Genomic DNA, 14,856 nt, shown 5'->3' with positions numbered 1-14,856 from the left:
GTCTTTAATATTTACCGCTTACTTTCCGATACCCAACTAATCACCAATTATATTTCTCAATATCAAATCGTCTCCAATATATTCTCCAAATTCCCAGATACATCCCCAGGCTCACCCCGTGCCGGGTATAAATCCCCGCTGTGACTTTCCCGCTAAACCGCTTGTTAGGATCGCCTCGAGTCACAAGCTGCAAACATATCCACATAATAATGTGGTCTCAACATTAGCCTACCAATATACACACAAGTATGCAATTACGCTCTCAATGAGCCAAGTTACCAAAATACCCTCACAATATAGTATAACCCCATACATGCCTTTATCATCATATAATAATATGACCCACATAACCATGCATATAATCATATAATAGCATAATAAATCAATTATCAAGGTCCTAAACCTTATTAGGAAATTTGGGTCGTTACAGTAAACTGGTAACGAACAAGTCAAAGAACTCAAATAATACAATCAGTTAGAATACTAACCACTCAGAATTGAGATTGAATTGATCTATGGTCAACTATAAGATATGACTAGAATAGATAATAACAGTATGTTTACTTATCTTATCAACTGTCAATATCGGTCCTGTCTGATGTAACAAATACATCCGATCTTATCTACTTTGCTAATGTTCTGGAAAGAACATAACACTGTAATGTGTAAGTAGATCATATCGTAGATTGGTAAGTCAGTGTAAATCCGGTGCACTGACTAATCTTAGGACTAACTTATTTTGAACATATAATCATATTTATATTCCACTGTGATTACATCACTATAAATAAGATTAGCTATATGCTCGGGATTTAATAGAAGTTTATATTAAACAAATAATCATGAAAATAAAACATGTGAGCAAAGTGATTGACCAAGTTAAAAAATGATTTCTATTCTTTTATTGATAATAAAATGAGATTACAAAGAATTTGGGTTTTAATTAGGGCATAAAACCCCAAGAGTTGAGTGCTCTATATTATGGACATTTGTTGCATTGTAAATGTCTGTTGGCTTTGCTTACTTATGAATGGCACTGACTTATTAGTCAGAAACGACAATGGTGTTTAGTACTGGTCGCGAAGCTTTGACTTATCAGTCATGATCGACAGTAGTACTGAGTGTTGGTCGTATGGTATTGGCTTATGAGTCAAGAGCGACATTAGCGTGTTTAACGCATGCCGAAATGATTATATCTAATCAACATGAGCATTAAATGCTTAACCGACCTATTGGTCGAAGAAAACTAAAGCGTTTGGCTAGTCTAAGGCTAGTTACTCAAAGCCAGGGCCAAAAAGGCTCAGGTGACTGAAATGTCACATGGCTTAGGGTGCAGGTCCCCAGAGAGACTTATTAGTCATCTGTTCAGGATACAGGACCCTGGAGAGACTTATTAGTCATTTGTTCAGGGCGCAGGACCCAGAATGACTTACTAGTCATCTATTTAGGGCACTAGTCCCCAGAACGATTTATTAGTCATCAATCCAGGGCACTAGACCCCAAAATGATTACATGATCATTTATTTATATTGTATACATGCAGTATTAAGTTTTCTTGTTGAACCTTGGCTCACGGGTGCTATGTGGTGCAGGTAAAGGGAAAGAAAAGCTCACCCAACCTTGAGTAGAGAGCTTAGGTGGCGATGTGTACATATGTGGCTACTTGACCACCACGGCCAAGGTGTTTCTCACGGGAACCAGGGTTTAACCCTATTTTTGCCGCTTATGTCGGCGGAATGTAACTTTTGAGTTGTAATGACCATTTTGGATTGTAAACAACTTTGTAAACACTTTTATGGGATCCCATGTACAATTTAATGTCTTTAGTAAAATATATTAATTCTTTTTTACCGAGATTTTAACCCTGGCCGATTAATAACACCTAGATGCACGTTTATAGCCTAATGACTCGTTTAGCGAGTTAAGCACTATTTAAAGTACACAGTGTGAAGGTCTTGGCTAACCAAGGCGTTACACCCATGGACCCAACCTCGTCACACCAGATCCTGCTGAGCCAGGCTCGTCGCACCAAACCCACTTGCTGAACCTAACCTCCGCCCGGCGCTGGTTGCACCAGTCTCCAACGTCCCAGCATCCTGGAAAGAAGAAGAAGAAGAAGAAGAAGAAGAAGAAAGGGCGGAAAGGAAAGACTGAGTTTGCGTCTTCAAGCTTGCAAAGAGGCTGGGTTCGTCTGCAATCGAAGGCCTTCGTCTGCAAGCCCCAAACTACATGCCTCCATTGTTGCTCTGCAACCAAGCTGACGAAGCACAGAACCTCAAATAGCCACCTCGTCGACTTCAGATCTTCATGCGCCTTCATTGTTGCTCTGCAACCAAGCTACCGAAGTACCTGCAAGCAAGAAACATGGAGGAGTCAATTAAGAAGAAGAAGAAGATGGTGAATAAATTTAGGGTTTATTAGTTTTAGGTTTTTTTTTCGGTTGAGAAAATAATTAGATTTTAGGTTTGATTTTTTATTTAAGAAAGATTTTGATTATTTATATCTTAATTCTATTTTTGAAATTCAAAATATTTATATTTTAATTATTTTTATTTAAAAATCAATTTATAAGATTTTTTATTTAATATTTTTTTTTAATTTTTTAAATAATTCATTAATAAATAAAATATAAATGTATTTTAGTCATATTTAAAAAAGTTTGACCAAAATCTAGACCAGAGCTTTTTTTTTTATTTTGCAAAACGCAGAATCTAAATTATCATTTAACAAAATACAAAATCTAATTGGTAATTTTTACAAAAACACAAATGCCAAAATAGTATTTACCCCTCTTAGTTTTACAGAACATAAGAAATTATGAATTTTTTTTCACGAATAAAACAAATTTAAAAAATCCTTAATAATATTTATTTTTAATCAAGTTACTAAAAAGAAATTCAAATTCAAATTCGAATTTAAATTTATTAGATATGTAAAATTTAGTTGGTAGATGTGATTGAATATCTTTAGATTAGACAGGAAAGAGCATATTAGGAAGCTACAATTTTGTTTGTATGAGAAGGAGAGGGAAAGAGGGAAGGCAGCACCGTACCAACCAACCCTGGTGGAGTGGGTCCCACTTCATCAGTTTCTTGCATCGTTTGACTTTGTGGTGAGGCTGACGCTGAGAGACCATACCCCGCAACCCACCCTCTCCTACATCTTCTCCTTCCTTCCAAGTTTTATTAATTTAATTCAATTCCTTTCTTCTCTCTACGAAATTTCTTCCAAATCCAACCAAAACTAACTCAATTGTTTTGGAGAAAAAACAAAACAAAAATAAGGAATGAGCTTCCAAGATCTCGAGGCAGGCTCCGCCAGCGCCACCGCCAGCGCCAGGTCCCAACGCCAAGACCCATCTCAGGCTTTGGCTTCGGGGATTTTCCAAATCAACACCGCCGTCTCTTCCTTCTTCCGCCTCGTCAACTCCCTTGGCACCCCCAAAGACACTCTTCAACTTCGAGAAAAACTGTAAACTAACCCTTCCCTCTTTATTAATCTATACAATCTTCATCATCATCATCTTCTGATTTCTCAATTTTTGTTGATTTTTTTTTTTAAAAAAAACAGACACAAAACAAGGAACCATATCGCACAATTGGTGAAGGAGACTTCATCCAAACTCAGGCAAGCCAGTGAAGCCGATCACCAACATAATAATCAAATTACTGTGAGTCTTATTATTATTATTTTTAATTCATGGAAAGTCTTTAATCTCTCCTCTTTCTCCTTTGATTTTGATTTTTTTTTTTTTGTTAATAAATTGCAGACTGCCAAGAAAATTGCGGATGCCAAGCTAGCTAAGGATTTTCAGTCAGTTCTGAAAGAATTTCAGAAGGCTCAGAGACTTGCAGCTGAAAGGGAAACAACCTATGCTCCTTCTCTTCCCAAACAACCATTTGTATCAACAAGGTCACATTTTCTTCATTCTTTCTTCTTCATCATTATTATTAAGATTAAATGTTTATACAACCTTCATGATGAATTGATACTCTAGTGTGGAATAATCATACAAAATTCTAATCCCAAAATTTGGTCAGTTATAACTAAAAAATATAATATACTCTCATTGTGTTAAAGTTATAATGATTTATTATCAAATATTTGAATTTGCGAGTATGTAATTTATCAAATATTTGAATTTGCGAGTATGTAATAATTTGTCAACATGGGGTTCTTACTGTATATTTATCGATTGCAGTTATTCGGTTAATGAACCAGAGATTTCTTATAACACAAATCATGAAGAGCAGAGTCTTCTTTTTGAATCCAAAAGGTAAGCAAGGAAGCAACGATGGCTTTTGTATCATTGATTCAGTTTTCTTTTCATGGACAGAAAGATGAGCATTGTCTTGTCTCACTAATTCTCAATGATGGGTTTTCAAATTTCAATCAATCTGTTTGTTGAATGCAGAAACGAAGTGTTATTGTTGGATAATGAAATTGTATTCAATGAAGCCATTATTGAAGAAAGGGAACAAGGGATTCAAGAAATTCAGCATCAGATCGGCGAAGTGAATGAGATTTTCAAAGATCTAGCTGTTCTAGTCCATGATCAAGGAGTAATAATTGGTAATACTAATGCCCTTCTATTCTATGAACATTTTTTTCTTAAAGATTCATTCCTATTAACATTGAAAATTCCATCTTCTCAGACGATATTGGCTCCAACATTGCCAATTCCCATGCTGCAACTTCACAAGCTACTCATCAACTTGCAAAAGCATCCAAGCTCCAGAAATCTAGTTCTTCTCTGGTAAAAAAGTTTGGATCTTTCTTTGTCATGTAGCTCTTTCTGAAATGTGCATATCATATTTGTTTAACCAATATAGAGTTAAGATGTTCATAGTGTTTGTAAGATGTTTTGTAGGAAAGAGCTGGCAATATATATTAACTAACACTCCATTTTTGCAGACATGTTTGCTTTTGCTGATTTTTGGAATCATTCTTCTGATTGTGATTATAATCGTGGTTGCTTGAGCCACAGCCAATTTGAATTGAAGCTCCGGAAGAAGAGGCTGCAAGTTTGGTTTAGGTTTGAGGTACCCTCGCAGAAGTTACAGATGATCACTTGTATATTATACCTCTAAATATTTTTGTTTAAGAGAAAAGATTAAAAAGCTCTGAAATTTGATTGAATTTATATGATATTCATTGCATCTCTTATTGTTCATATACAAGTATTATATTATATTGTTGATTGGTATTCTGATAGTGGAGCGAAACTATGTCTTTGCATTGGAGGAACCTTGACATATCAAATGAAATTCTTTAATTAAAACTGATAAACTTTGCAAATCTAAGAAATGATACAAAACTCATACTTAGCAACGAGTGAGCAAGAGTGTGTGTATTAATATTTTTGCCACAGGAAAAAAAATTATTATGCTGACTGACAATAAATAAAATATTTTCACAAAGTGTAAATTATTATGCTGACTAACACTAAATTAATATATTTTAAATAAAATTATTATACTAAAAATATGTTAGTATTCATCATTGCTCAAAATAAATTAAGGACACTATTTTGGGGGAGTACTACTAACATAAACACATACTAAGACCAACGAAAGACATACTAAGACCAACAAAAGGACTCGACACTCAAAATATAAAAAATATGTAGTTACTATACTTGTATATTTTCAAATAATGTATAAAAATGAGATAAATACATATTAAAGTGGATTTCTTTTTTTGAGAAATTCGTAACTTTCAAAAGATAATCGCGAGAGTACCGAGTTTCAAATCAACATATACTTTTTTTTTTGAGATTTTTTCTTAAATATACATATTTTTTTTATTTTTACTTTTTTAGGGTTCATATTTTAAAAAAAAAAAATATGCACTCAAGTTTTCAAAGTTTTATAATTATGAAAATACGTTTTTTTTAAACAATTAAAAAACAACTTGAAAACAACTCACTGGAACCAACAAAAAAAACTAAAAAATAACAAAAATAATATATATATATATATCATAACAACAAAGACATCAACTTAAAAAATCATAAAAACAACGTGAAAACAACTTGAAAACAACACAATAGAAAAAAGACAAAACCGTAAGAATGTAAAAATTTCCTTAAAATTGTAAAATTGAAAAAAAATGTTTGACTATAAAAACGTAATTTTTTTTAGTGAAAATTAATATTTTATGTTTTTTTTAAGTAGATTTCTACTAGTTTACTCTTGAACATGGAATGTTTCTTAGGCCCATAATGGAAAGTATTGTGACCAAGCATTTTAATGAAGATGAAATTACATTTTATATGAGATTCTCTTTGGTTGTTTTGCTATTTTTTTGTAATATGAATTGTGTTTAAAATTATTTTTTATTTATTATAAACATTTTTGTTTTAGATTTTACGTTTCTTTTTTCAAATACTAGGTAAGGTAACCAGTTACTTGATTGCTTTTTGACAGTTATGTAAAAAAAATTCTAGAGTTAGGTTAAATAACATGTACCAGGATGGGTAACCAATTATCCTAAGAGGAGTAACTTTCAGGCATAAGCAAGGTAACCAGTTGCAATACGAGGGGTGATAGGTTACAGGTTACTCATATTAAATTTGAAAAGAAATATCAAATTTGGAGGAAAAAGAGGAAGAACACTTCATTAAAAAAAGAATAAGAAATAACTATGATTTTAGTAACATATGTAACCAGTTACCATAAAGAACCTAGAAATATACACACACAACAGAACATGAAAGTAACTAGTTACCTCCATAAATATACACACAAAGAACAGGTTGGTAACCAGTTACCACAAGTCAGAAGATAAAAAAAAAAATCAGATCCGCCCCTTTTTCCTCTCTCCCATCTTCTTCATATAATTTTTTTTTTCTAGATTTGAATGCTCCTATCAGAGTAACTGGTTACCCGTTCACATTTTCTTATTTTTATTAGCTTTCTTTCCAAATTTTGGTGTTCCTATATGGTTACAGTAAAAAAAATGCTGAAAAAATTGATTTGAATTTTTTTATATATAGTAGAAAAAACTATAAAAAATTACAATAATAAAATATAATAAATAAAAATAGTAAAATAATTATGTAATGTTAAAATATGTGTGAAAAAAAGGAAAAAAAATTGAATGAGAAAAGAATAAGTACAAAAAATGAAGAAAAAAAACTAAAAAAATATGAAAAAATAAATAAAAGAAATGATGAAGGAAAAAAAATAGATGAATGAACAAAAATGAAAATAAGAAGAAGAAAAAAAATATGAATGAAAAAATTGGTATAAAAAATGGAAGAAGAAAAAAAACTCATATTTGTGAAAAAAGAAAAAAGAACAGAAGGAGAAAATAATAAATACAAAAATGAAGAAAAAAATAGAAGGAAAAAAAAAGGAAAGAAAACTGAAAAAATATGAACAAAAACAAAATAATACAATTGAAAGAAAAATATAGATAAATGAATAAAAATGAGAAGAAGAAGAATAAGAATGGAAAAATGAAAAGAAATAAAAAAGATTTTGGGAAAAAATGGTAGAAAAAAAAAAAGAAAAAAGAAAAAATGGAAGAAAAAAAAAAAGAAAAAAAAAGAAAAGAAAAATAACTAAAAATATAATTAAAAATTGAAGGGAAAAAATTGAAAAAATAAAATAAAATTACTTTCAAAATCAAAGAAAATACAACTATGATAAAAAATATGGCATTTCCATATTTTAGTTAGTTACTAATTGTATTTTCCATACTTTAATTTTTTCTTTAATAAATTTTCCCATACAAATTAAGAAAAATATAATTTTCATATTTTTGCACATTAATAGTATAAAAGCCATATTTTTGACAAATTCCCTTTAATGAATTCCTAAAAGTTAATAGTTCCAACCCAATTAAAAACAATGGTTACAATTCAAACAGACTATGAAGATGAACGATCCCATGGTAAAATCAATGTCCATCTACCTTAATAGAGAAAAACTAAAACAGAAACAACTTTTTCAAGAAAAATGGTTTGAAGAATTTGCACGAAATTGAAGGTTGAGTTAGAAGCTTGGACGCATGTGGTTTTGGGTAGAGGTGCTCAGGATTCGAACCAATCCAATTATCCGGAATCAATCAAATTACAAAATATTAGATTCAGTTGGATTTGAAAAGTTGGATGTTATTTGGATTGGATTGGTTGTCGGATAACATTTTGAAAAATTAATTAGAAACCGATCCAATCAAACCTTTATTACAAAAAAAATATTATATTAAATATAAATATATTTAATTATGTTAGTTTATATTGGTTGTTATTTAGTATATGTTGTTGTTTTGATACTAAATTAACACTTTTGAGATATTTATGTTGTTGTTTTTATGATATATTAATACTTTAATTATTGGTTTGAGACTTATTAGTTTTAAATTTTAAAAGTTGTGTTGTAAACTTAATATTTTAGTTATAAATTCATCATGCTAATGACTTAATTTGATAATTTTAAGGTCTTAATAGCAATATTACTAAATATCATTAGTTTTTTGTATGATTTTTTTTATAATTTTTTATTTGTTAATTTTTTTAATATTAAAATAAGTTAAGAAATAAAAAAATTGATTAAAAACCATTCCATTCTAATTATAATTAAATTGGATTTTGAAAAATTAAATTGGATTTGATGCTTATTTACAAGGCCGAACCTTTAATTAGATTATATTGGCTGACAAAAAGTTGGATTATATGCCATGAGTATTCCTAGTTTTGGTTGTGACCGTGGAATTCGGTGCAATTTTTGACAAAATAAAAGGTGCAATTTTTCATTTTTTTAAAAATGGAAGGTCTAAACAATATTTAGCTAAAATAAAAGGGCCAAAATGTTAATATTATTTTTAATGGTGGTATAAGCACACAAACGAGTTTTCATTCCAAGTTTAGGTCTCCCAAAAAGCCCTATCCCTAACTATCTCCACAAATTCCTTTCCTTCTTCTTCTTCTTCGACCATCAACAACTGGGTTATCGAATTGTGGATTTTGATCTATTTAATTGTGTTACTTTCCACTGTTCTTGTTTTCATCAGCCTGAGATGGTAGAAGCAGGAGAAGAGAGACCCATTTTTAGGGACATAAGGAGGTATTTCTGTGACTACTGTGGGATTTGCAGATCCAAGAAAACTCTCATCTCCTCTCACATCCTCACTCACCACAAGGTCTGTATCTTCCTCCTCACTTTGCTTTCCTTTCATTCTTAACCTATTGTTGAATTGAATTAGGGTTTGTCTCAGTTTTGGGGCTTAAGTAGATTCTGTATTCTATAGTAAATTGAGGCTGGAATTTCAAATTTTGAACTTGGGTTTGTGTGTGTGTGTGTGTGTGTGTTTTTTTTTTTTTTTTAATTATATAGGAGGAGTTGGACAAGGTGAAGGCCGAGGGAGAAAGTTCTACCGAGGGAGTAGAAGAATCAAAAAACACTTGTGAAGAATGTGGTCTTACTTTCAAGAAAGCTGCTTATTTGAAACAACATATGCAAAGCCATTCTCTTGAGGTACTTGCTATTTGCATATTCTTTTATCATTTATTCTCGAATGAGTAATTGCGTTTTGGTTCTCCTTGATTTCTATAATTTTTCCTCTTTATGTTGCCAGGTTTTGATTGTTCATGCAATAGATTTGTCTTATGATAATATTATGGGCCTTTTCCACTTGTCGAGCTTGTAATTTTTATGAGGAATCTTGTTGTCTACATACTATCACTCTTAATCGGTTGCAGCTTCTAATGTGGAATTTGGGATAATGGTTTTTTAACGTGTCCAAATTATGAATTTTTCTCTGAATTGATATTGATATCCTTGTCTTTTTTCTTTTTGTCATGGGTAGTTGGCTAAATGGAAATCACTACCTTTCTTATGTTTTTTTAATCAATTTATGATTGATAGCTTTGGGCAGGGACCAATATTTTTGAAAACAAACCTACATAATTTTCGGTGTGAAGCATTGGATCCCACAGAATGAACTCCAAAATGCAGATGGTTCCGACTTGAATGGACCAGTATCAGGTTGGGTGACCTCCTGAGAAGCTCCTTCAAGTGGACCTCGATCACGCTACATTCAGTTTGAGGTTTGATTTGTGTACATTTTTATGTTAACCTCTGATAATATTCATGTTAACAAGTTCATTTGTTTTAACAGTTTTTGGTGTTGTAATTTTATAACAGAGGCCGCATGTATGTTCTGTGGATGATTGTCGTTCCAGTTACAGAAGAAAGGATCACTTGACTCGCCATCTTCTCATACACAAAGGAAAACTATTCAAGTGCCCAATTGAGAACTGCAAAATTGAATTTTCTATCCAAGCCAACGTGAAGAGACATGTTAGAGAAAAGCATAATGAGGATCGGCCCTCCACTAGCACTGAACGCGAGAAGCAGCATGTGTGCCAAGAAGTTGGTTGTGGGAAAGCATTTGCATATCCATCGAGGCTACGTAAGCACGAGCAATCCCACGGTAAGTTGCATTATTCCAGTTTTTTTTCATAAGCGGACTTATGGACTGGTTATGTTTAATTTGTAGAGTTTTGACCTCTTTTTTATGAGTTGCAAATTCATATTCTTATCGATTTTCTTCATGTTGCAGTTAAGTTGGAGTCAATTGAGGCGTTATGTGTTGAACCAGGCTGCATGAAAATATTTACTAATGAACAATGCCTCAGGGATCATATTCAATTGTGCCACCAACACATAACCTGCGAAGTATGTGGGTCTAAACATCTCAAAAAGAACATGAAAAGGCACCTCCGTTCACATGAAGGAAAGGTTTCAGTTGAAAGCATTAAGTGCCTTTATAAGGGTTGTCTTCACACATTCTCCACTGTAAGAATCACTCTTTGCCATCAAATGTTTTGACTTGGGAAGGTATTAAATTGTTGTTTAGAATTTTTGCTTACGAGATAACTATACATTTACAGAAATCAAATCTTAATCAACATATGAAGGCTGTGCATTTCAATAAGAAGCCTTATGTCTGTGGCTTTTCTGGTTGTGGCGAGAGATTTGCTTACAAGCACGTCAGAGATAACCACGAGAAGAGGAGTTGCCACATTTACGCACATGTGAGTTTTGTGCTTGGATTAGTAAACACTTAACACTTTTGTCTATAAATTTTTTTATTGGGTATATAAATTTGGTTTGGATTTCTCAGGGGGATTTCGAAGAGGCTGATGAGCAGTTTCGATCGAGGCCGAGAGGTGGGCGGAAGAGGAAGTACCCAAGTCTTGTGGATTTGCTGGTAAGGAAGAGGATCACTCCACGAAATGACTTGGATGGCTCATTTGAGTGCTTAGACAGTTTCACTTGCGGAGGAGAATGAATGAAAAATAAATAGGATGTGGTTTTTGGTGGTTCGTCCAAATATATAGAAATATGTATAGCGTTTTTTCTAATCAGTTGTTAATTATGAAAGTATACGTGTCAATAGTTCTAAGTCAGTCAGTGTGTAGCAGTAGTAGTGGATTTGCTAGGGACAGTATTTGTAAGATGATGATCTTCCTCTTATTATTGTTATTATTTCTTAGAAAGGCATAAACATGCGTTTTCCCATTTATTTTTCTAGGCAGTTGGTAACTATTGGCTTTGGATAAATAATCATCTTATTAATTGAAAACTGGCCGTTTTGATCCTCTGTTTAGGTGGCTTGAACTGTCCAAAACTGAGGGTCGTATATAAAAAAAGTTTAAGAAATTAAAACAATCATATTGTAATTAAAATCTAGAGATCTTTACAGAAAATAATTTATTTTACTAAAAATTTATTCTTTATGGTCAATAATTTTTTTTTCTTTCTAAGATTTTTATTAGGACACGATTTTTGAAAATTTTAGGAATCTTAAAAAAGTAAAAAACACAAAATAAATATATTTAAGAAAAAATCTCTAAATTCTATATTATGTAATTAAGATGGTTGGAATTCATCTATTATTATACTAAATTTAAATGATTACTTAACTAAAAAATTAAATTATTATATTTTTTACTCTTTTTTTTTTTTTTTTTGAAAAAACAGACGGGGCAACAGCACTCCAAGCAAACCAACTCAGAAACTAAAACCTGTTACAAACAAAGAGAGGCTCTCTCTGCCTCAAGGACAGAATGAGCAGCAAGGGAAAGGACCCCTCTCCAACAAGCTTCCACACCCAAGTTTGCGGTGTATTTGGCAACACAATGAGCAAGCAAATTTGCTTCTCTACACACAAAACCCACTCCTTTACACAAAGAATTCTGCATCAGCAACTTGATCTCCATAATGATACCCTCACTGTCATTGCACCAAATCTCCTCCCTGTTCACAGCACAAACAACGTTCAAACAGTCAGCTTCAATAATAAAAGCCGACCCCCCCAAATCGATGCCCAAGCTCAGCCCGTCTTTAATGGCCATCAGTTCTGCGACCACAGGGGCTAAGGGACGCCTCACCAGCCTCGATCTAGCACGCACGAACAGTCCCTCCTGATTCCTAGCCACCGCCGCACACCCCCAGCAGTCCTTAGTTGAAGACAAGCCAACATCAACATTGATTTTGACGACATGGAGATCTGGCGGCTTCCACTTGATCTCCTTCCTCTTGGTCTTCCCCACCTCAGAACCTGCGTTGGCTCTCACAAAAGAGTCCCAAAATTGCAAGCTCCAGTCGATCATCTCCTTTGGTAAAGGATCTCTCTCCCCTCTAATTCCCTTGTTTCTAATATACCAAAGTTGCCATGTAATGACAGAAAACTGCTCAAAATTTTCTCTGTTAAGAACCCTAGCCATCTGTTCAATAAAAAACAAAGGGTCCCTTTCCTTACAGAGCTTTATCTCTTTCAAAAAATTTGTGAATTTCCAATATTTTATGCTTTGCTTGCATCTCCACACGGCATGAATGACATCTTCACAGGCACCACTAGAACACCTAGAACAACATTTATCCTCACAAATCTTTCTGCAAAACAAAGAAAAATTAGTAGGGAGCCACGAGTGGCTCAATTTCCATATAAAGTGTTTGATTTAATGTGCTACTCTCATCTCCCAAATCTTTTTCCAAAGTGCTTTTGTTCTCATAAACTTCAATTTAAATATTTTTGTCTAAAAAAAAACTCAATTTAAATACTACTACCTTTGCCCAAAACAATAATTAAACACTACTACCAATTATAAATAAATTACTAAAAATAAGAAAACTAAATAATAAATTACAATCCAATTTCCAAAGATATAATTTAATACTAGTGGGGTGCTACCATTTTTACTAAGTTTTAATTGTATTTAAAAAAAACAAAATTCATAATTGAAAAAGCAGGAGAGAAATATTAATTAAATGCAAAATTAAAAATTGTAGTTGTATATTTGCATCAACAGTTGTAACTTTTATGTTGCTATAATATATTCATTCCAAAACTATCGAACAAAGAGAAGCAACTATAGAATACAAAAATGAGCAATTAAGCTAGAAGAGGACGATACCAAAAAATATGAAAGTATTTTTCTCTACAAAATTATTAGCTGCTATAATATATACATTCCCAAACTATATAAGAAAGAGAAGCAGTTTGAAACAACTATTTTTCCCTCTATACAAAAAAGAACTATTTACAACTTAATTCCATTAGTATATTAAAGAAAAGCAAATAATCTAAAAGTGGGAGAGATAGTCAAGAAACATGGAACTCCTTGTTAAGTTGACAGAACTACTTAAGTGTCATTAAGTAGTTGTTCAACAATATACTTGTGCTTTATTTCTTGACAGAATTCATATTTGGAAATCTTTATGTAAATGATGAACTTCTTTGTGGTGGATATATTCGGCAGTGTCCTCTAGATTGTCCAGTGGGACTATTTGTTACCATTCATACATTTAACTAACTGAAACACAGCCAATAAATGTTGCTTTTGGAGAAGCAAGAATCTAAACAATTGCAGCCATAAACCAAAGCTGAAATCAATTATGGTGGTTTTCCTTCTTTTGATAGTCTTTTATGGGAGCTATATGTCAAAGTGAAAAAGTGTTCTATTGTACTTGTTAATTTTTTTAAAAAAAAAAAGTATTAGTTCATGTATCATTTTACCAATTACAATTTTATTGAAACTTAAACCAGCTACTATTTCCAGAGAACATATTCACATACACAAAAGGCATCAAAACTAAGACTTTCTGAAGAAATATGAAACTATAATTTGTCAGTTTACTTCTTAACAAAAACACAATAGTTTTTCTTTGCACATATATATGATCATCATTTCTATCTCCAAATTTTAAGTTGGCAAGTGTACAAGCCCTGTTTTGGATCACTTATTATATTAAGATTACAGACTACAAACTATCTTATCCAAGTGAAACTACTACGACTATTCTTATCAATTGTGGGAGAAATATAACAGAATTAGATATAATACTTGAATAAACATGGTATATCTACTAAACTAAAGATACATAAATATTATAATTATAAATAACACAATATAAATAACTATAATATAAATAACAATTATAATTAATCTAGACATTAATTATAAAGAACAATAATAGCAACAAAATAAAAACTAAGGCATGTGTATCACACAGTTTCCTTAAAACAGATTTGCTATCTTCAAGAGGTTTCGACGTCTGTCTCCCAAGCTACAACAGAGACAAGTAACTCAATTACTTCACCGAACCAAATATACCCGAACTCTACCACACTAAGAATATAAAACATTTAACTAAAACCATAAACTTAATATAATTAATATAATTATATACCTTAAAATGGATTTTTCTTATCTTAAACAACAAGGCCATGAATCCTTATATAGGCCAATAATGAGAGATAAATGTTGGGAAAACTTATACAAGATCTTTATTTATTTTCATGTAGATCTAATATTAAACAAATTAATATGAGATAACCTAG

General features: G+C 32.0%; 2 protein-coding genes across 2 annotated transcripts; both read left to right on the top strand.

Moving 5' to 3' along the window:
- The first annotated feature begins 3,087 nt into the window (after positions 1-3,087).
- On the top strand, positions 3,088-5,159 carry LOC133798749 (syntaxin-22-like). The gene is made up of 7 exons (XM_062237213.1): positions 3,088-3,471; positions 3,571-3,670; positions 3,770-3,912; positions 4,202-4,276; positions 4,415-4,572; positions 4,656-4,756; positions 4,915-5,159. Exons 1-7 carry the CDS (start codon positions 3,287-3,289, stop codon positions 4,978-4,980), a joined length of 828 nt encoding a protein of 275 aa, XP_062093197.1. The 5' UTR covers positions 3,088-3,286; the 3' UTR covers positions 4,981-5,159.
- A 3,708-nt stretch (positions 5,160-8,867) lies between these two features.
- Positions 8,868-11,531, top strand: LOC133798748 (transcription factor IIIA). Its single transcript, XM_062237212.1, has 6 exons — positions 8,868-9,147; positions 9,342-9,482; positions 10,152-10,440; positions 10,570-10,805; positions 10,901-11,044; positions 11,134-11,531. Exons 1-6 carry the CDS (start codon positions 9,025-9,027, stop codon positions 11,299-11,301), a joined length of 1,101 nt encoding a protein of 366 aa, XP_062093196.1. The 5' UTR covers positions 8,868-9,024; the 3' UTR covers positions 11,302-11,531.
- Positions 11,532-14,856: the final 3,325 nt, after the last annotated feature.

This window comes from Humulus lupulus, chromosome 8, assembly GCF_963169125.1.
Source record: "Humulus lupulus chromosome 8, drHumLupu1.1, whole genome shotgun sequence".
NCBI classification, from domain to species: domain Eukaryota; kingdom Viridiplantae; phylum Streptophyta; class Magnoliopsida; order Rosales; family Cannabaceae; genus Humulus; species Humulus lupulus.
This window is presented reverse-complemented; position numbering and strand designations above follow the sequence as displayed.